The sequence below is a fragment of the Ammospiza caudacuta genome, chromosome 5 (genome assembly GCF_027887145.1).
Source record: "Ammospiza caudacuta isolate bAmmCau1 chromosome 5, bAmmCau1.pri, whole genome shotgun sequence".
Lineage (NCBI taxonomy): Eukaryota > Metazoa > Chordata > Aves > Passeriformes > Passerellidae > Ammospiza > Ammospiza caudacuta.
In genome coordinates this window covers 18,510,884-18,533,239 of record NC_080597.1, presented here as the reverse complement: position 1 = coordinate 18,533,239, position 22,356 = coordinate 18,510,884, and the positions used below count along the sequence as shown (strand labels likewise).

Sequence of the window (22,356 nt, the reverse complement as noted above, 5' to 3'; positions counted from 1 at the left end):
CTCACATAAAGTAAGAATTACCCATCTGTTGATTCCTCAGACAATGCCAACCCACATGCAGGAGATGCTCAAAAGGCTAAAAGATTGGGCTATAGCACTTATAAACTCCATGTGGATTGAGGGTGGATATCAGAGAGGCAGAATGTGGCATAAACAGTGTGGGGAAGACTGCAGCAATGCAAGCTAAAGACTACATCCCAGGAAACCCCTCCCCAGTTTCTGTGGAATCCAAGAACAGGGGCAGGCATTCATTTCTGGACCTTTAGCTGACCTGGATGCCAGCTCAAGAGCTGCCTTTGCAGCTACTGCCCAAACCTCATGATCTCAGGGATACTGAGCCCACAGCTGTGTTCTCTTCCCCCTAGTTACAAGGTTGTATTCTGGAATTTCTTGGACTCTGCCAAGAGCTGCTGGACTTCAGCCACAGCAGATATTGGCAATCTGAACACATGCACCAGCATCAAAAAGTGTGGCCAGCAGAACCAGGACAGTGATTTTCTCTCTGTACTTGGCACCTCAAATCCCCCATCCATCTTGGGCCCCTCATTTCAATAAACATATTGGGGTGCTGGAGCATATCCAGGGAAGGGCAAAAGAGTCTAGGACAAAACTCTGATAAGGGGCAACACAGGGAGCTGTGGGGGGCTCAGCCTAGAGAAAAGGAGGCTCAGGGGGGACCCTGTGGCCCTGCACAACTCCCTGACAGGAGGGGACAGCTGGGGGGGCAGAGGATGTGGGTTGGCTCTGCTCCCAGGGAACAACGACAGGACAAGAGGAAATGACCTCAAGTTGTGCCAGTGAAGATTCAGGTTGGACATCAGGAGGAATTTCACTGAAATGGTGGTTAGTCACTGGAAGGGCCTATCCAGGGAGAAGTGGTGTTCCCATCCCCCAAAGGTGTCCAAGGAACAACTGGAAACAACACTCAGTGTTCTGGTGTGGTTAACAAGGGGGTGATTGGTCAAAGGTTGGTCTCTACGATCTTGGAGGTCTTTTCCAACCTAAATGATTCTGTGAAAAAGAAGTGAAAAGTCAGCAGTAAACTTTTCTGATGGTTGACAGTGTTTCACTCCAGCTCTTCCAGGTGCCAGGTTCATTTGCATCTCCAGAATTATGCAGCTGACAAAAATGCTACTTCTCAGTTCTGCAAGAACTCAGTGGGGACATGGCTGCTCTCAAATTCCCATGAGAGATTTTCCTCTCCAGGCTGTCACATATAGCCACAAAAGAAAATAAGACCAACTCCTTTCTGGAGTAATTTCAGTCTCTGCAAGACACACAAAAGCATGATTACCACTTGACTTTTTTGATTTTTTTTTTTCAAGAAGGCCTGTGAACACAGAACAGTTCAACATGTTACAGAGGAGAGCTGTATGGTTCCCTTAGACAAGTGACAGGGGGTTACACAAAGGTGACAATACATGCATTCATCAGCAGAGCCTGACACCCACCAATTCTGGTATTTCCCATAATAAATACCAACCTCCTCACAGGAGAAAGAGGGGGAACAAGAAAGGACTACTCAGAGACATTTGAATTGCCCAGAGGACAGAGACTAGAAGTTTCCAAGAACACAGATGAGATTGTACAGTAAGCAAGCACCAGGTACAGTAACAGCCCATCAACCTACTGGTAAACCCATAGGTAGCCCCCACCAGGAAATATTTCAGAGACAAAAAAAAAACACTTATAAAGCCATTTAAGAGTAGAAATACTGGACAACTTGGTAATTCTTTAGCTAAGGGTTCCACACTGGTGTCTCTGTTCTCTCCCATTAACTCTCTAAAATGAAACAGGACAGCCTCAACTCTGCAACTACAGAGCTGGACACTTAACTGCTCATGCAACTTACGTTTATTCCACTTAGAAACCTGAGATTTGGCACATATGTTGTAAGCCCTTGAGACTGCACCTCACTGGCTTTAGGGAAACAAAGCCCCAAGCCAGCCAGTGAAAAAATCCTGAGCACGCACTAGGCAATGTGTCCTGCCAAGGGCCCAAGGCCATGCCAGGTGTCAGGGGACAGTTGTGGCAGCAGAGAGGCTGATGTCAGGAAGCCCAGCTGACCCCAAGGCAGAGCCCAGCCTGGCTGCATCAAGCCACCACTGCCTGCACATCACCTGTGTGACAACCAGCCTTTGCCACCCTCCAGGGAAGTGACAGAAAAAGCGTTACAGCAGTGACATTTTAGGAATGTACTTAAGACATGCTTTCATTCACACACACCAAGGAAGACCACACCTTCCCTGACATGCTCTGACAGCATCTCCCATTCCCTTCCAACATGGGGCACTGGCATAGGAGTGCTTTCCTGCGTTATCCCAAACACTTAACACGTTATGCAACTTCAACTCCTTGCTATGCATCAAACAGTGGGATTAATCAACATAACATTTCCTCTCCCCCACAAACAATACATCTTACTCTTTATTAAGTATCAAATTGTCTCCACATAAATTACAACCAAATTATGTAAGTTTCAAGAAAGTCAGATATTTTATGTACCATGTTTGTCTTGAGTCAGATAAACTTTTATCATTTTAACCTGTAACATAAAAAGCAAACCTACATCAGTACCAAATAAAGCATTAAAAAGGTAACAAATAGATAACATTTTAGAAATGCTCTCAGAACATGAAAGTTAATGGTGAGGATTTTTATAGTGTAGGAATCTTGGGTTTGCAGCTCTCAGACCATCTCTCTTTCCCTGCGGATGGCACAGCACAGAACCATACTGAATATCATGCCAACAATCTGGAAAAAAAAAGCAAACAGATTAGAAATCAGGAAAGCAAAGCATGTGCTTTTATCAGCATGAGAACAAGCTGCTCTTCACAGCCCAGAGGTCACATTTATTCTGTATTTTTACACTTTACTCTGCCATTTCCCACCCCCCAATCCCCAAAGCTCATTCCCAAGAATCCCATTCACCTCAGTACTTGAAAACAGATCACAGAATAGGTCAAGTTGGAAGGGACCCACAAAAATCTTCAAGCCCTGGCACAGCACCAGCAGCTATAAACCACTGCCATATCTCCTAAGAAAGCTTTGATCATCCAGCATGTGCTTTTCTCCAGAGAGGTCAAACAAAAGTGCAAGTTTCTTTAGCAGCCCTGTTATTTCAGCCCTCTAGCAGAGCCTGTAATTGTTATAAAGGAAAGAGAAGAAGAATCCCCAACAGATATTAGGATAAAGACGTGGGCCAGCAACATGACCAATACATCTTCACTGCATATATACACACATCACTGATAAGATTTCACCATTGCTGAAAGTGCAAGGAGGCAGATCCTAATCCAAAGCAGAAGCAGGAAGTCCAGAGACATCCCAGCCTCTGCATTGCCTCAGGGCCCTGCAGCACACACCCTGATCCTGCTGGGACTTGTCCTCAGTGGAATGGCCTTGTGAGCTGTAGGGCGAGGCACTGCTGTACAAGACTTCTGCTCTGTGTATCCTCTGACCACCCTCTAAATAATCTGGAAACTCACCATCATTACAGCAATGCCAAGGCCAACTGCTCCAATGACATTGAATTTGGATTTGAAGACATCATCAATGGCATCAGGGCAGGACTGAAATGGAACAGATGGCTCATTAGTGTTTTACACACACAAGGTTCATTTGAAGACTCATCTTTTAAAAGCTGCTTTGATCTGGCCTTTACTGTCACATCCTTAAAGAGAGCCAGAGATGGTCCTACACACACAGGAGTTGGTGGAGAAATTTAAATCTACTCTTCAAGTACCTCAGAATTGTTAACAGCACCTTGACTACAGCAGGATTCCCCTCTCAAGCTGAACATGCAGTTTATCAGGCTTGGCTTGTTACTAATTGATGTCAGCACTTCAGATGATGCTCATCCCTTATCAAAAGATATTTAAAGCCATTCCTGATATTGCTAATTGCTACTGTAATTTTGCAGACACCTCATGAACCCACAGTTCATGGGAACAGCAGGACACCTAGGCTAGGATCCATGCCAGCAGCAGATTCATAGAGGGGCCAGTTTAATGTTCCCAGGACAAAGAATTACCTTTGCGTTAAAAAAAAAAAAAAGTATAGTCCTTTTCCCAAAACAGACACATGGTGACCAATAAAAAGAGCAAGGCACTTTTACAGAAGTATAAATCTTTAAGAGTCTGGTAGCTGGTCGAAGTCTCATCCCAGCTTCTGTCCTGCTTGTTCCAGAAGCAAACATCAGTGAACTACCTTTTTTGTTGCTGTTCCTTATCCAGTCTAGAAAGAAAGACTGAATCTGAGATTAAAGGGATATACTAGTAAGAATGAGTCAGTTCAATCAGAGTACCAACACAGCACTGCTTCTTAGAGGTACACTCAATTACATTTCTTTGATCTTGTAAGCTATCCACTGTTTTTCAAAAATTGGGAATGGGCATCACAAGATGAAGCTAAAACACAGAATAAAAACAAACAAAATCTGTGTGTGGTCTCAGCTACTCCCACACACTCCAACTCAGACTGCATGAACATGACTAAAGATACAGACTGAACAATCTCATGTGGCCAGATATGTGAACTGTCAATTAAATTGAAAAAACCCCAAGTCATTAACTGAATTCCTGCATGGTAAGAACCATAGACAGACTCATACAAACTGTCTTGGAGCCTAAAGCAAGACCACAGGATGTTTGTAAGGCAAAGAAGAAGAGAGGTGGTTAAAAACTACAACAGCTGTTTTCTCCTGTTCTTTGTGGTATACAGGCATCTCTGCAGCAGTACTCCAACAGAGAAACCTGATTCACAGAACTGCCTTCACAGTCACCAACTCACCTGAGCAGGCTACCAACGCCTTACCCCCCTCCCTGTCCTTGCTGAAGCTTCAGACTTGCTCCCACCCCAAACTCTACTTCTCCCTAACAAAGAGGGAGCTGACAGCTCCCAGCAAGCACCAGGAAGATGCACTGAGGAGAAGAGAGCTCTCAAGGCACTGTGAGGGGTTTTTCTTAGGCAAACTTTTGATCTTCCACTGCCCAAACCACCACTGATTCTCTGACACACAGACTGCACATTTCCTGAGCAAGGTCAGACTTCCTGCTTGCTCTTTCCACAGTAACGGTGGATTTGTTTTCCACAACCAGTCTGATCACAGACACAGACTAACACACCAGTGTGGCATGGGCTTTTCCCACAGACTGGGAGGGTTTCCTGAAGTGTGTTTCTCACTCTACCCACCGGGCAGAGCTGATGGTAAATTACATCAAGCTTTACCTTGATAGAGAATGACTCAGACAGTGTCTTTGCTGGACAGGTGTCCATGTACTGCTGCTCCACAGCTCCAGTAAGGCCACAGCAGTTTAGCTACAACAGAAAACATAAAAGAGACCCAGATTAAGCAATCTTTTTGTTCAGTAATCTGGTAAAAAAAAAGGGAAATAATTTACATTAGTTTTCATTACAGACAAGTCCTGTCAACATGACTGCTATAAACCTAATCTTAACAAGCCTTTATTAAATTAAGGGACAAGGTTCTGAAAGGAAGAGCTAGATCTCCTTAAGTATACACAAAATCATTTTGGCAACTGCCTGTGCTCCTTACAGACACAAGGCCAAACCCCTCACAGAAAACCAAGAAAAAACCAAGAAAAAAACCAAGAAAAAAACCAAGAAAAAAACCAAGAAAAAAACCAAGAAAAAAACCAAGAAAAAAACCAAGAAAAAAACCAAGAAAAAAACCAAGAAAAAAACCAAGAAAAAAACCAAGAAAAAAAACCAAGAAAAAAACCAAGAAAAAAACCAAGAACTAGTTATTCAGAGGGACAAACAAAATTCATTTATACTATACAAAAACATCCCTGCAATCTTTGGTTTCTTCTAACTGGTAAAAAATTTGTACAGGGGACTAGGTAGGATGAAGAACAGTGTGAGGAGCAGTTGCATTACTGTCCAGGTTAAGCAGAACCATATACTTACAGTGAACTGAAATGCTTTCAGGGTGTCTCTGGCACTTGTCTGAGTTCTCTTTCTGTAGGTGTCCATGTAGAACTCCTTTAACTCATCAATAATCTAAGGAAAAGTAAAAAGAATTGTCTATTAAGGGTGTGTTAGTGTCATAACTTGTATTAATTATAAAAAACTTCCTTTCAGCAAGTCAGTCATCAAAACTCCTGCAGCCTACAAGACCCATTCTTCTGCCATGTACAAACAGACGGTGGACAGAAGGCTCACCTGTTTCAGGTGAGAAATAACTGTACACTCACTTTAATAGCCACACCTAAACAGGTAAGACTGCTTCCCCTTCCAAACCGCTGACCTTGTAAGAGGAGCTAGAGAACCAGCTCTTTGCCCACTGGCTGCCCAAAAATATTCCCTATTCTACTGTACCACAGAAGTTTCTATATTTTCCCATTGTATAACACAATGTGAGCAGAAAAGCACCACTGGTCACTAAGCATGTGATTTTGAAACAAGACAGAATCTTGACTGCTTGGGAGGGAGAGGCCATATCAGTCATGCTTCAGAGGTGCATATACACTCAGCTGTCAGATGACCCAGCTCCTCTCTGGAAGTGGTAAAGCCTCCCAGCCAGCCTGCTTCACCTCACAGCTCAATCAGGTACTCCCTGGAAGGCACCTCTAGCAGGCAACAGCCTCTTGGACTCTAGCTTCCCTGCTACAGTCATGTTTGAATATTACAGTTAGTTTTTTTGTGTGTTGTTTTGCTTGAATCAGCCTTTTTCCCTCTCCCCCAAATTCCCTGGGTAATAAGGATTTGACTTGTACTGGTACAGATGTCAGCAGATTGCTGACTGTAGGCACATTCATAGAATCATGGAATGTTTGGGGTCAGAAAGGAACTGTCAAGATCACCCAAGTCCTGCCCCTCTGCCATGGACAGGGACACCTTCCACTAGACCAGGCTGCTCAGAGCCCAATCCAACCTGGCCTTGGACACTTCCAGGAAAGGAGCAGCCACAGATTCTCTGGGAAACCTGTTCCAACATCCCACCACTCCCAACTTTAAAGAGCAACCTACCTTTTCTTTATTTGAAAATCCCCAGATCCCAGCAGCAATTTCAAGAGCAAAAATCACAAAAAGGAAGAAGAAGAACTAGAAAAGAAAGACCATATTATTCATGAAGGCCAGAGCACCACAAACCAGCGTCACACATGTACACTGCAAGTTTGTCCAGACTTGTGGGAGCTGTCACTCAACCAGGTTGCAGTTGGAGGTCTGAGACATTGGTAACACCAGGAAAAAGGAGACTGAGTCAGCACTTCTTCCCAAGAGCATTGGAAAGTCTGGCAGTGCTCTCCAAGCACCAGTCCCTTCTTTTTGATCAGTGATAATTAAAGCCAATCATCTGTTAACTCCAACTTTGAAGCTAAGTCATTCAGACACATCACAACAGCTGGCACCAATTCTTTACTATGGTTTGTCACTCCTGTTGCTTTAGGAGTCATTACTTAATTCCTAGCTTGCCACCAACTCCCAGAGAGCTAATGGTCATTTTGTTGTATATCCAACAAAACACAAATGACAGTGTTCTGTCTCTCATTGACTACCAGACCCAAAACACCACTATAATTTAGGAGCACTTTAAAGAGATACTCAGAATTAGAAAGGGTTAGAGGTATAATTTTGCAACAAATAATTGAATTTAGGTTCTTCTGTGACACAGAAGGGAAATTGTTTTTTCAGTGGCTATAGTTGCTGTATTGCACTAAATAGTAAATAGTTTATCTAGCTGTTGTTTTTGCACTGATCACATGGTTTGTCCCATTCCCTGCCCCACCCAGCCCCGGTGGTAAGGTAATGGTTTTGTTCCAGGTGTACTCCTCCCCTCACCCCTTCCTCACTTGTAACCCATTGGCTGTGGCCCCCTTCCTCCACCCCCTTTCCCTTGAGCTTAAAATCTCTTGGGAGGAGATCCCCAAGCCTCCTTTTCTTCTGGGAGGTCACCTGCATCCTGAGGTGACTCCTATCAATAAAATAGGACTTTGGTCCCAAGGAGAAGAGCACCTCCAGTCTTTTACTTTTGTCCTTGTAAAGGCTGTGAGGGGCCAAGGGTCAAAGCTAGCTGGATTGGACCCGAACACCCCGGGAGAGCAGCCTTTACATATAGTAGTTGACTTTTATTAACTAAGTCTTCTGGTTATTTGGATGACTAATTTTGCAAGCATACAGATGTGCACTAACCCAGTAAGCTCTACTGCCCACCCCCAGTCTGAAAACAATGAGGTTGCTCTCTAGTAATTGGCTTGCAGAGCAGTTGTCAACTAGAAGAGCTCATCCTGTGATAATGAACAGTAGAGCCTTGCTGTTTCAAGCACCAAATACCACAGTTCTGGTATCAGAGATTAAAGATTGCACCACATTCAGAGTCCAGGATGAACTGCCTAGCAATGATAGCACTCCTCTTATCAATATTTTCATTCTGTGTTCACAATACTCCCAGTCTGACACTTCAGTGTATGTCAGACACATCCAGCCTCTTGATATCATCCTCTGTTAAAATGCAGCAGAAGCATCTGGATTCCAGGCCAGAGATTAGAACTATATTTAACAGTTTAGTATTAGGTAGGTGACTATGAGTTTAAACACTGTGATTGTTCTGGGTCCACAATCTGCTGACCTTGAATTACACAGTAATATTTTCCTTCGTTTCTCATCATGCTGCTCAAAAATTTAAGCATTACCCTGAGCACTTACCAGGCCAAGCATACACTGAGATTCCTGTGATGCACCACAGCATCCCAAGAAACCAACCAGCATCATAAGGGCACCAGCTCCAATAAGGATGTAAACACCTAGGGAGGAGAAAAACAAAGACACGCAGGTCAACTGAGACCTCAGCAGCAAGGTATGAAATTAATTGCTCCAGAAACAGCATTGGTAGCTTTTGCCAAGGTTTAAGTTTCTTTACCAAGGTGTTTCAAGTAAAAAAAAAAAAAGGGGAGGAAAAAGGGGAGGAAAAAGGGGAGGAAAAAGGGGAGGAAAAAGGGGAGGAAAAAGGGGAGGAAAAAGGGGAGGAAAAAGGGGAGGAAAAAGGGGAGGAAAAAGGGGAGGAAAAAGGGGAGGAAAAAGGGGAGGAAAAAGGGGAGGAAAAAGGGGAGGAAAAAGGGGAGGAAAAAGGGGAGGAAAAAGGGGAGGAAAAAGGGGAGGAAAAAGGGGAGGAAAAAGGGGAGGAAAAAGGGGAGGAAAAAGGGGAGGAAAAAGGGGAGGAAAAAGGGGAGGAAAAAGGGGAGGAAAAAGGGGAGGAAAAAGGGGAGGAAAAAGGGGAGGAAAAAGGGGAGGAAAAAGGGGAGGAAAAAGGGGAGGAAAAAGGGGAGGAAAAAGGGGAGGAAAAAGGGGAGGAAAAAGGGGAGGAAAAAGGGGAGGAAAAAGGGGAGGAAAAAGGGGAGGAAAAAGGGGAGGAAAAAGGGGAGGAAAAAGGGGAGGAAAAAGGGGAGGAAAAAGGGGAGGAAAAAGGGGAGGAAAAAGGGGAGGAAAAAGGGGAGGAAAAAGGGGAGGAAAAAGGGGAGGAAAAAGGGGAGGAAAAAGGGGAGGAAAAAGGGGAGGAAAAAGGGGAGGAAAAAGGGGAGGAAAAAGGGGAGGAAAAAGGGGAGGAAAAAGGGGAGGAAAAAGGGGAGGAAAAAGAGAAATCAACAACTGCAAAGTCTCAAAGCAGATGTTTCTTCAGATTATAAAAAGTGTCAGAGCTTGTAAACTATTCTGCCCAGAATAAGGTAGTGAGTATGTTGAAGCAGAAAGAGTGAGCATTTCTGAGGTAAAAGGCTCAATTTATGCCAAATCCTCTGGCTCCTGAACTTGGGAACAACAAGCCTAATCATGATAGCTGTGAGCTGGAGACCACAGCAAGATGTGGCAAGCAAGAAAACTCCCAAAGGATGGCAAAGAATATTAGAGGGGTGGTGAAGCACCAAAGAATGAGCACAAAGCACGTGGAACAAGCAGGACACTTCTATCAACTGGGACACAAAACCAGTTCAATACTAATTAAAGGGAGCTAGATGTAAGCTTTTGCAAATTATATATTCTAGATGCAAACCAATAAGATTAGCTGCCAAAAAAACCAGCTCCTTGATGCAGCATTTGTAAGGGATTAAGCCTGACATTTCTTATCAGGAGGAAATTCCAATACAGACTTTTAAACCTCAGCTTAACCTTTTTCCATTTTGAAAAAGTAAAAGAGTCCATCAGTAACATTTATTCCCGACTGAGTTGTACAGAAAGTCTTTGAGGTAACTTGCTTTGTAACTTACTGCAGTCAGTAACTACTGCCAGAAAATTATGTTAAAACAGAAATTCCTATTGAGCTTCTTTTTAAAGCTCAGTTAAATCTACAAAGATTTCAAGCAGGTTCCACTGGCTGCATCCAGCCAGTAGGCTAAGCATCACATCATAAAACTTTCATGTTTTAAGAGATAAAAGAGTTGTTTTAGACAACCCAAAATAAGACTTGTTAAATATTCAGCTTAACAGCCAAGTTTAGGTTTCTGTTCTTTTTCTGAGGTCCACTTGAAGCATCTGGGAATCTTCCTGGCAGCTCCAAGAACCACCCAGTTTGCTAAGATGCCATCATATCAAGGGTAAACCACAGATTTTCTCACAGATGCTGCAGAAGCTGCAGGCATGCAGACAGGTTAAGTCCCATGAGCATTTCAATATTCCCAACTATGGCCTCTATACCATTCCTAAGAGTATTCTCTGCAGGCACAGGCCACCCTAGGACTAGGAGGCTGCAACATAAATTGCACCTCCTTATAAGTGACCCTTCAGATACCAGCCTGGGAGTTGTCACAGCTGAGTAGCCAAGGACAGGGGCCATTTTTTTGGCTGAAAGAAAGAGAAAGATGAAGCTATCCTTTAAAGACTTTAAAGATTGCCTAATTAAAGATTGTCTAATTCCAACTCCCTGCCATGGGCAGGGACACCTTCTACTATCCCAGGTTGCTCAGAGCCCCATACAACCTGGCCTTGGGCACTTCCAGGGATGGGGCAGCCACAGCTTCTCTGGGCAACCTGAGACAGGGCCTCACCACCCTCCATGGAAGAATTCCTTCCTGATATCCAACCTAAACCTGCTCTCTGTCAGTGTGAAGCCATTCCCCCTTGTCCTGTCACTCCAGGCTCTTGGCAAGAGTCTCTTTCCACCTTTCCTGTGGGCTCCCCTTCAGGTACTGAAAGGCCACAGTTAGGTTACCTCCAAAGCCTTCCATTCCCCAGGCTGACCAATCCCAATTCTCTCAGCCTTTCCTCATAGCAGAGGTGCTCCAAGGGTCTGAACACCTACAGGTGACAATAACCAAATTATGTGTGTTGCCCTGCCCAAGGTTAAAAGCAACTGTAGAGACCAAAATCAAAGTTCAGATAAAATCCAGTTCATTTAGGAATTCCCATGACATTAACAAACTAAAAATGTGTGTCCCCCCTAGTTAATGACCTTACAAATGCCTTCCACATGGTCTAGCTAAAGCTACATTGATCCACACTGACTGGAATAATTCTTATATGTACCAAGATGTTTGTGCATTCAGTTCAGGATGAATTAGGAGATGTGGGGTTTTAAGAGTTAGACAACAGTGATTAAGGGATTAAGCCTGACATTTCTTATCAGTGCTCTTTCTGAGAGATGATGCAACAGGAATTGTGTTTTGGGTAGCTCAGGTTGGTCACTCTGGAGAAAAAATATTAATTACACAGTTTAGCATGAAACTTTGCTGATGCATATGGTGATGAGCACCAGGAATAAACATCTTCTGTGTCCAGCAGGAGCCCCTGGGATTACAAAATGTTTACTGACAGCAACAGAGACAAACTATTGTGGGAAAAAGGCTGAAGAGGCAAGAAACCACTCACACAGCAGCAATGCTGTCTGCACAAGAGCTCACAGGGGAAGCTGCCCCCAACACCAGCCAAGGGAAGCTGCTCTTGGGGTGTTTAAGGCTGTTTTGCCTTTTTACTCTTTAAGAAAAGCCAAGGTTTCTGAGCAGCCTGGAAATCAGGTCACAAAAGTGTGACCTATCCCCTGAGTGATCCCCCAGCTCACCTGTGTAAAACTTTGTGTCAGATTCCAGTTCAAAGACACTTCTGGTCTGTGAATCAAAGTGAAGCCATAGTCCAACTGCAAGCACTGCTGTTCCTGCAAGCTGTAAGAACAAGGAAGGCTTGTTAAATGATACCAACTAATCCACCCGGCCTTGCATGGTAACAAAATCAGAAACAAACACAGGATACAGCTTTTATATAAAGAGATGGTAACAAAGGACAAGCTTAAAAGCATGGGAATACCAATGCATGAACAAAGTCCCAGACATGAGGCACCTTGTTGACAGAGGCATTTACATAATATAAACTCCAATGCCACAGGAGATCAATGCCATTCTTGTTCCTTTCTGAAAATATCCACGGTTTAGCCAAGTGTCGGTATTTTCACTGATCCTTACACACATTGTTTTATTCTGGGTGGATGCAGACATTGCATGGCTTAGTGACCTTAAAGCTTCATACTGAAGAGCAAGTGTATCACAAGGAAAAGTGTCTTGTAAGACCAGCCAGAAGTTTTAGTGTATTAAATAGACTGCTGAGAGTTCAGTCCACCATGGAAGGGAGTTCAAGAAGAGTGCCATTCTTGCCAAACCTGATAAAACCAACCCATTTAATGACCACACTGACAGGAATAAGAAAATAGCAGCTGCAGCAGTAGAACGCTGCTGATCTGGAGCAATACAATAGAATTTTAGTTAATGTTTAGTTTTATTTCATTATCATCTCTGCCTGTATGCCTTCAGGTTCCTCTTAATATTGATGCCTGTGTTGCAGCAAGTCACTTTGTGTATAAATTAGCCTCTGGATGAAACATCTGGCAAAAGCCACAGGAAGTGTTGCAAGAAAGAGGGCATTGCACTCTGGTAAGGCCAATGGCAACAGTTTGCTTGGAAGAGACTGAATCCTCCATTAAAAAGAAAAGAAATGGGGTTTTCTTGCATGTAAAAAAATGAAGAAACCAGGACAAAGTATAAAGCTGGAGTGTGCTTCTCAGCTCTTCATTTGAAGACCATTGAACTATTTAAAAAAGCTCTACAAAGTGAGATGAGGACAGAAATCCCAAACATTGCAGCAGACATTAAAATTTTTAACTTAAGAGTGAGCAATAAGTTTATTAAGTCCGGTGCTTTGGTCAGGCAAAGCACACATGAAAAGCAAAAATAAAATCCCAACAAGGCCCTTGCAGAAAGAAACAACATTCCTGATTTACCTCTAAGAAACTGGGAATTGTTAATTAATAACATTTTTTTAGTGGGAATATGGGCAGTGTTCCCTTGGTGAGCACCCAAAGATACAACAACCCTACTACACCAACCCACCTGAGAGGTGGGAGCCCAAAAGCCCCTTCTCCCTGCTGTGGAAGAGTTCCTGCTCACAAACAGCCCCAGCTCTCCTAAACCAGCTTTTCCTGTACAGCAGGAACCCAAGTGCCAGGCCTGCCTCCAAGAGGAGCTGCAGGGAAAACAGATCAAGTGACACACAACTCAAAGAACCAAACCCACCTGGAGGATTCCAGACCTAAGCAAAACGCCTTTGTTGGTGTTTCTCGTGCTTACTCCAAAGGCACACCTGCTTGCCTTGCTAGGGCTACCCTGACAATATGATTAAGCTATGCTAGAGCACCTTTGTGACACAGAATGCCAAACAGCATTATTATTTCAATTTCTTGTGCCACAGCTGCACCCTGAGGGGAGGGAGAGGCGCAAAGGGGAGCTGACAGAGAGAAGGGTTGCTGCCCTCCTGGCTGCAGCATCACTTCAAAAAGCCTTTGCCACCTCATCTCACCCCAGTGCTTCAGTTCAAACATCAGAAAGGCTTAGTGATGGAAAAAACTCTTTGAGACTGCTGTTAAGTCATCCAGTATTTAATAACATAACACTCTGCTTGAGGGTCCCTTTACTGGTCATCCAGCAGTTGTCAGCTTTTATAGCTGATCCAGATCCCCATCATTAGAAGCCTAGAGCCTCTGCTGGTTTTGCTAGGAACTCACAAATTGTGAAGCCACAAGCCTGAACACCCAGCCCTTCTCACCTACCAAATTTATTTACAGTTTGACAAGTTACAGTGCTCGAATAGAGAGCTCTGCAAATGGAGCAGGGCACAGAAAAGGACTGTAAAACTAAAGAAACTTAAACCATAATGTAGCCATGCAGATAATCTTAAAATTCCAAGCAAAGCAGAAGGTTCAGTTAATGCCCTCCAGAAAAAAAACTGGTCTGTTCACATTGGGCAGAGATGATGTACCTAATATAGGTCCTTTCAAAACACAATTTTAACTCTTCCCCACCACCCCATAGAGGTACATGGCATGTCTTCTCCTTGGAAAAGCAGTCACTTAATCACAGAAAGACTAAGAAGGTGCCAGGGAGACCTGAGACTTACAGGATCACACAACAGTGATAACACTTTATGCCAGTGAACTACTGCACAGCACTAAAAAATGGGGTAGAATTACACAGATTGATAATTCTTGGCATGGTGGATTAGAAATAAAACGCAGCTCCTTCATGCAAGAAGAGACTTTCTGTCTCAGTTTCTTAAGGAAAGCAGACGTTCTCAGTTTGTGCTCTTCCTACTCAGACTGACCACTGAACTAAAAAAAAGGCAGTTTTGGAGCAGAAGGCAAGAAACTTGAAGCTTCAAGTTTCAATCAAAACAAGGGAGAAACGAGGACACAGCAACACCAGCCTCTGAGGAAAAGCACAGCCCCATGGGCACTTGCCAGCACTGCTGGCCAGTGTGGCACAGTAGAGGCTGAGGCACTGTCACCCACACTATGGCAACAAGATGGGATCTGTGCAGGGACGGTTTGGGAGCTGTGTTTTTCCTTCCTGGGAAAGGGGTGCAAAGCCCCCAACCTCAGCTGCGTGGAAGCAGATCACCAGACAACCTAATTGTTAGGCTTTTGTTTGGTAATCCAAGGGGATTCCCCATCTAACAGATCTATTTTGTCACAGGAGTTGAGCAATACTGTGTGTTTCTTAGTAGCTCTATCCTGCACTGAAAGAGAAATTAAGTAGGAAGAAAACACCACTGTATTCCTGAAAGTAATCAATTTTGTCTGGTTTCACACACACAAAGAAGAGAGTATGTTCTTGTGCTTATCAGACAGGTAAGTAGTATGTTTTTATAGTGACAACTACAGCAAAAAGAGCTCAGAAGACAGAGTTGGATTTTTTTCCCAATCTGGCCAAAACGTGAAGTTAAAGGGATACTGCTCACTCGCTGTTTTGGAGAAGTTTGTGGCAGTGATCTTCCAGTAATGGCATGTCCTGGCACAATTACACTACTGACTTCCCCGCTCCAGCAAACCAGGCTTCCTTGTTTTCGCTAACCACTACTCCAAGCTCATTCCTGCTCTGCTCGGATGCTCCACGGCTGCAACAATGATAAAACTACCTGGCCACTCCTCTCCTAGCCCTGTAGAGGCTTGTCAGGTTGTTTTTTTTTTTTTTTTTCATTACGTGCAAACACACCCCCTTTGCTCCTAAAGCTCACTCCTGCATACAGCTTTCTGCCTGTTACAACAGGAAAACCAGCTTTTTTGGTCTATCTTCATAACTGACATAGTCCTGCACATTCTCTAGTGAGCCTTCTGTGCAGGACTTCCCTCCTCTCATCCATCCCGCTGCTCTGGGGCATCCCCCTTGCTTGGCCTCTGGGTACATCGAAGGGTGTGTCCCAGCCTTTCCTGTGAGAAGAAATGACTGAGAAAGGACCTGAACCAGTCAGGATACACTTGAGATGAGAAAACCTGTGTATCCTGGAGACAGCAGCCACACAGAACACTCTGCCTTCCTCCCCTCATCATTCCTGGCTAAACTGAGCAGGAGTTTGGAGTGTGCCACAGCACTGACCACTACCAAACAATTCCCAGAGGATTTCTGCCATGCTCTGACTCCTGAGGTTTGGCAGATATGGCCCCCCAGCAGGAGGCTGGGGAAGGGGGCAAAAGGGGGGCTTTGCCCTTTTTCCATTTTTCACACCTTTAGGCCACGTTTACATACAACTTCTACCAAGCTCATGGCATTACCTCCAGCATAAGGTATGTCATTATGTGAAAATAAAGAAGTCAGTCAAAAAGAAATACTACCAGTGTTGTCAGCTAAGTATGGTATCTAACAGAACTTTTTCTTGAAGTAAAAAGGTATGTCAGGCTCAACACTACTGTTCCATATATAGGTTTACACCCGGATGTGACAAGAAGGCATTAAAAAGTCACCACCTTCACTTGATAAACACTTGAACTTTCAGCTAAAAATCAGACTGCATAAGAATTTACTTCTTACTGTTTTATACTGAACTAAGAAAGCCAGAACTAGATCTATAATGGTGCAAAGTACGGGCAAAGAAATCGAGAACATTATGAGTAGTAATGAACCATTTCTATCCTTTTACTGGCTAGTACTCCATAAATAAAACCCCATAAACAGTAACTACAAGTGAAGCTCAATACCACTCTAAACCCTCAATTACAGAATTAGTGTTATCCACTACAGCACAGGTTTTCAGAGTTTTGAAACAGCTCCCCTAACACTTGTGCTATGTGGGCTTGCAGTTATACAAGAAACTGCAGCTATTTTCAAACTAGTTTGGAAAATAGTGGATTGGAAAGGAAGTATTTCTTTCTGCTTAGCTAGTTTCAAAAATGTTGTGGCCTATGTTAATGCCACAGCACCTTTTGCAATAAAATGGTGCTCCAGTACAGTACGACAAGCATTACAAAATTCCTGAACCACTGCCAAGACTAGTGTCCATTTCATACAAGTTCCTATTCAGAGGCCAGTCTACTACATTTGCAATTAGAATAGCAAATAGCAGCCAGGAGTGGTGGAACTCAAAGTAGCTTCACATCAGATTTCTCAAGGCAACATACTCCAAACTCCATTCCTGATTTCACAGAACTTACCGGAGTCAATATACACTGAGCTGAGCCCAAGCAGCATTAGATTCTCACACTGTAGCCAGCAACTGCATCAGTTCATTAGAGAAAGCAAAAGCAAATAATTTCTGAGTTTTTCATATGTGCCTGCATATATACATTCTAACAGACGCATATTTCCCTGCCCATCCTGCAAATCCTCTGCTGGAAGAGGAAAGATCCTCTGAATTGCTGTTTAGTGCACAAAAGCAGCTGAGATTATGGCTCAGAACAAAGTCACAGGTATCTTCAAGCTACAGAAGGAAAAGGGCTCTCCAGGCCTAATTCTGCTCATCTTACTTTAGCAGGTACTGTCACACAAAAATGCATTTATTCATAAACCACATGGTGCTCTGGAGAGTGGGAAGTCAGGACAAGAGAACTGCCCAATAATGGAAAGGAGCAAGAAAATGACTGCTCAAAACTTCAACATGAACTCTGCCTCTGTGCTACACCACTTGCTTGCCTAAAATACATTAAACCATAAATATTAGCAGCAGATGTCTTCACACACAAAATCTACAAGGGGAAAACCCAGCCTTGAAACTTAACAATGCAAGGCCTTGCTTTTGTTCAGCAGCAGGAAGCCAGTCAGAGAACAGGCAGGCACTTGCCTGGTGTGATCGAAGTTGCCCAGAAGCCCACAGTTTTCCTAGGGAAAGACTTCATGACCAGGACCAACAAGCCTGAGCAAACCCAGGGAGTTAAAGGAGCACAGCTAAAGGCAGTCACTCATTACACAACTCAAGGCAATCCAGTATTGCTCACACTAAAGTTGGTCCAACGCAACTCTGCTAAGACACCTCCACTGCTCAGGTTTAAGAAACAAAATGTGTTCTTTCCATTGACTTCTTGCCAAGCTCAAGCCAGCCTGGTGGAAAAAAAAAATTACTTCAAAATTTTGTTGACACCTCCCTCCCACACCCCCAAACAGCCCCCAAACTTGTCTTATTAGAAAGCAAACTGTCAGGGATGGCAGGGCTAGCACTGGCCATGCCAAGACAGCAGAGCTGTCTGCAAACCTATGTGCAAGAACATCAGCTCCAGAAAGGACAGCGCAATAGCAGGAAGGAGCCTGGTGCCTGCTGCAGTACTCCATCCCAAGAGAAAACACAGCCATCTCTACTTCCTACACCTCAGAGAGGGGAATGAACCCCAAAACTTACAGATCCATGCTTAACTGGACTTGGTGCAAACATCCAAAAGTGTCCTCTTCCTTCCATTAAGCATGTTTTAAGCCCAACTCTGAAGCCCCAAAAGTTTCAGCTAATACCACATTAGTATCCAGCCTTCCCAGCTGGAGAAAGGCCATCAGATTAATCAAGCACAAGATCCTCAGGAAGGGTTAAGAGAACAGGACAGAAGGTAGCATTTCCCAGGACCAACCTCCTAGGCTACATGTTGACACAGCACCTTGAGAGAAGAAAAATTAACAAAGGGCTGCTGAACTCCATGTTAGCAGGTTCGACTAGATTATCTTAAAGGTCTTTTCCAACCTAATTCATTCTGAGATTAGCCAGTTATCCCTTGACCAACCTATTCGTCAACATCTGCTAAGGAGAAGGTATCACCACTGTACCCACTTTTCTTCTGAAAAGGTCCTCTTTCCTGGCTAAATATTCCACAGCTCTTGCTCACTCCCTCTTTCAATACAGTCAGGCCCTACCTACTGCCTGGACAATCATGATTCTAAGGATCTCTAGCACATTTCCATGCTGAAGATAAGAGTTGCTGATGACAGAAACCCTCCTCTTTCTTTCCCAAACATTACCAAGTTCCACTATGATCCTCTCAAGACACGGAGATGACCAGAGCAGCCTGCAGCACTGTGGGACACCAGCATGCGATGGATTTTGGGAGTTTTACACACCATATTCCATCTTCTCTCAGTCCTTCATTTCTGAAGCTGGTTTCGCTCTGTTGACACTGAGCACTCACCTGGTGCTTTTGTAAAACCATCATAGATCTTTTTCTCCCAAGGCTTCACTGCTCCATGGCAGCAGCTGCCCCTGAATCATTTAATTCCTATCTCCAGGCAGCTTCCTGCTGGTGCCTCCCATGGGAATTACCTGAGGCCTGACTTTGGAGAGAGTCTCACTGTGCTGTGTCACACACCCTGCTGTGTCAGCAGGCAGCCATCACCTCCATCACCCTGTACAAGGGGTGCCAGCCAGCACCCCAGCAGTACCCCCTGTGCTCCTCCAGATGAGGTGGGGCTATACTGACCATCACAGAGTCTGTACCAGAACCACTGCTTCTCTCTGCAACAGCAGAGCTGCATCTCACCTCCACTCCAACAGCCATCTCATTCTTGCCAGGATCTTACTCCAGGACTGCCTGGTTTTCATAAGAGGCCTAAGATTTCCAGAGGACATTGAACAAGTGAACCAACACCAACCAGTCCTTGCCTTCTCCAGCATTCAGGCTTTTAAAGGCTCCAAGGCAGCAGCTTCATGAAGTCTGACTTCCCCTTGCAGTAGCCAATGTCCCTCCTATACATGTACACCAGCTTTTAAAGAATCTTCTCCTTGGCTCTTTCCAGATACTCCATATGTGCTACTCTCTGGGTATCCCAGACTACCATAAAGCAAAAGCCCAGCCTCCAATTCACTGCATTCCAGCCCTCCAGCACAGAGAAGGGATGGTGAGGGGAGTTACCTAATTACAACTCGAGTTCTGAAGTGTTTTGTGACTTTAGAGAATTGTTAATCAAACATTTGCTGCTCCTCTTGTTCCACCTCCTTTGCATCAAGAGGTCAGTTCAAGCCTGTGCAGAATTCAGAGTCAAAGAGAGCTTATGGCACAGAACTCTGTTAAAATCTTCCCCAGTAAAAATAAAGTCCTGCTGAACTTGGCTCCCAAAACTTTTACTCCTGGAGCTATTACTGCCTGGAAGGACTCCCTGAGAAACTCCCTTTTCATCATGTGTCTGAAGAGGGGTATGTTACTTGGGTTTGGTTTTGCAAATTACTCCTAAAGCTTTCCTTTGGCTGATGTTATTGTTATTTTATTAGGCTCACCAGCATTTATGAACTTTTATCTCCTTCCTTTGGATACAGCTTCAACTTTGAGGGTTTCTCTTTTTATTTCAGTAACTTCCTTTACCAAGCTGTATGAGCCTCTCTGCTTCCTCTTACCCTTGTTCAAGTCTCGACGGAAAGAAATACATTCCACCCAATTCGACATCCATAGCCATCTGCAGGTTTGGTGCAGACCTGAAATTCCTGACCCGTCTTTTTGAGGCAACTTATTTGAAAAAAAAAGGAGGTACAGAATTGCACTTGGGCACAGCAAATTTTGTCAACATACTTCCATTACTTCACAGACTTTTCACATCTGCAAAGCCATAAAAAACTATTAGAGCCTTTTTTCTTATTAGGATGGTTCTTGCCTTTTAATGCTGGCAGACCCAGAACACCTTTCTTTTTATGCTGTTCAGTGTGGAATGACCCAAGACCCAGCTACTTTATTTCTCCATAGAGGACACAAGGTTTGCTAACACTGTACCCCCTAAATGCCCTTCCAACTGTTTTCAGCAGGCCACAATGACATGTGGTGGCCCCCCTAAGCCAAGGGCCACTCCAGCTGGTCAAACACCTTTATCTGTGGCTGAGCCAAGCTGCTTGCTTTTCACTGCCTCTTGGGGCCTCCAGACACTTACTGGGATCTCCAAAATGCGTTTATTTATCTCCCTTTAATTCTTTTTTCTTCCTCTTCTCTCTCCCACATCCTAGCTTGATACTGCCAGCCTCAGGAAGCCAACTTGAAAAGCCATCATCTCTCAGCTCCTCTGGACAGCAGCACCACTCTTCCATCCACTGTCACCAATACAGTTCTGTACTCACGAGCACCCCTAAAGGTAGGAGCCTCAGCACTCTATAACCATGACACTCCCAAGCAAGAGGTACATCCCCAGTTAAATAAAACTCCTCTCCCTGTTCTCAGCCTATCCCCAGACAAGGTGGTGAAGCTCAGGTTAAGAGCTTCTTTGAGGCAATGCTGTTTTCACAAGAATTTTTGTCCCATAAAATACTCTGCAGAAAGTCTGCAGCTTCGAAATAAACAAAACAAGCACAAGGCAAACCATGAGTACTTCTACTTTTAACAAGAAGTTTAGAAACTCACTGACTGTAAGTTTCAGACAGTGTTTTATTAGGCTTTTCCTTCTGACCAGCTCTAACCCTGCAAATGCGACAGCTCTGCTCACGTTCCGGCGAGTCCCGGGCGGCAACACAGCTTTCCTGGGTCAAGTTCTGCACAACGTTCCTCAGCTAGAACCTAGCTGTGTATTCTCAACTCTGCTGCAAACCATTTCGACATTGAGACATCCCGAGCACTTTACCCATTAACATGGCAACTTCCACTCGTCCCACGGGCAGTGCTGCGACTGACTCCAGACGCGGCTTCCCGCCGCTCCAACTTCACACAGCCACATCACAGTCACACACGGACTCCTCCACCTGGCAAACAACCCAGAAAAAAACCAGCTTTTTGAAACATACACTTTGCTGCTATCCATCAGGCACACAAACAGCTCCCATAGTACTTTTCCATGCATGAGCCGGCACTAAATCCAGGTGCCGACGCCCCGAGTGCTTGAGGACAGTCCAAACCTCTCGGCTCAGCCTTTCTCATGGTGCCTATCCAACAAGGCGTAGTAGGGCCAGTAAGCACACCGGAGACGTAATCTCAAGGGGTGCCGGTCTGCTCCGACAGATTAAACCCGAAGGGAAGCCACAGCACCCACCAACGCGAGGAGTTCACACACACGACAACCACAGGTTTGCAAGGAACCGGCTTACCCCGGGCACAGCCCCGGCACCGGGAAAGCCAGCAGGGAGCCCGACCGGCACACAGAGTTTTAGGGCGAGGATTGTGCGAAGTGCTGGGGGATACTCAGTGGGGGCGGGCTATCCACAAACCCAGCACCCTCTCCCCGCCTGATGATAAACCCCAAAAACATGGAAAAAAAAGCGGTGAGCACCCGGGCACACGCCTCTCTCCTTCTGGCGGAGGGGGGGGGGGGGTGGGGTGGGGTGGGCAGCAAGTGGAGAAAACAGCCAAAACCAGGCATCAGAAAAGCAAACAAAACGCGGCTCCTGGCGCTTCCCCTCCCCTCCATCCCCGTCCCGCGGGCTCCCCGCCGGGCAGCGCGGGGGACACAGCACAGGGGGCCTCACCCAGAAGATGAAGTTGAAGCCGAAGAGGAGGTACTTGATGCACTTGGTGCCTCCTTTGACGGGCATGGCGGCGGCTATAGACACAGCAACCAGGCCCCCAAGCTCCGACGCCGCTCCTTAAATGCGGCCCTGCCCGGGTGTCTCGGGGACTTCCCCGCTCGCCCCCGGGGCCGCCCCCGGCCCCGCCCCGCACCTGCGGCCGCCCTGCTCCGCCCCAGGCCGGGCGGGCTCCCAGCGCTCCAGCAG

The 22,356-nt window shown here is 45.0% G+C and overlaps 1 protein-coding gene across 2 annotated transcripts; it reads right to left on the bottom strand.

Annotated features, from left to right (window-relative positions):
- Nucleotides 1-1,309: 1,309 nt before the first annotated feature.
- CD9 (CD9 molecule) lies at nucleotides 1,310-22,258 on the bottom strand. Of its 2 annotated transcripts, none has more exons than XM_058804931.1 (8): nucleotides 22,111-22,258; nucleotides 12,011-12,110; nucleotides 8,671-8,768; nucleotides 6,994-7,068; nucleotides 5,932-6,024; nucleotides 5,230-5,319; nucleotides 3,489-3,572; nucleotides 1,310-2,754 (listed from the first exon to the last, which is right to left on the bottom strand). In XM_058804931.1, the coding sequence occupies exons 1-8, from the start codon at nucleotides 22,174-22,176 to the stop codon at nucleotides 2,689-2,691; spliced, it is 672 nt and encodes a 223-aa protein (XP_058660914.1). In that variant the 5' UTR covers nucleotides 22,177-22,258; the 3' UTR covers nucleotides 1,310-2,688. The 2 variants fall into 2 exon arrangements, with proteins under 2 accessions (XP_058660914.1, XP_058660915.1); XM_058804932.1 differs by lacking the exon at nucleotides 22,111-22,258 and adding an exon at nucleotides 21,273-21,367.
- Nucleotides 22,259-22,356: the final 98 nt, after the last annotated feature.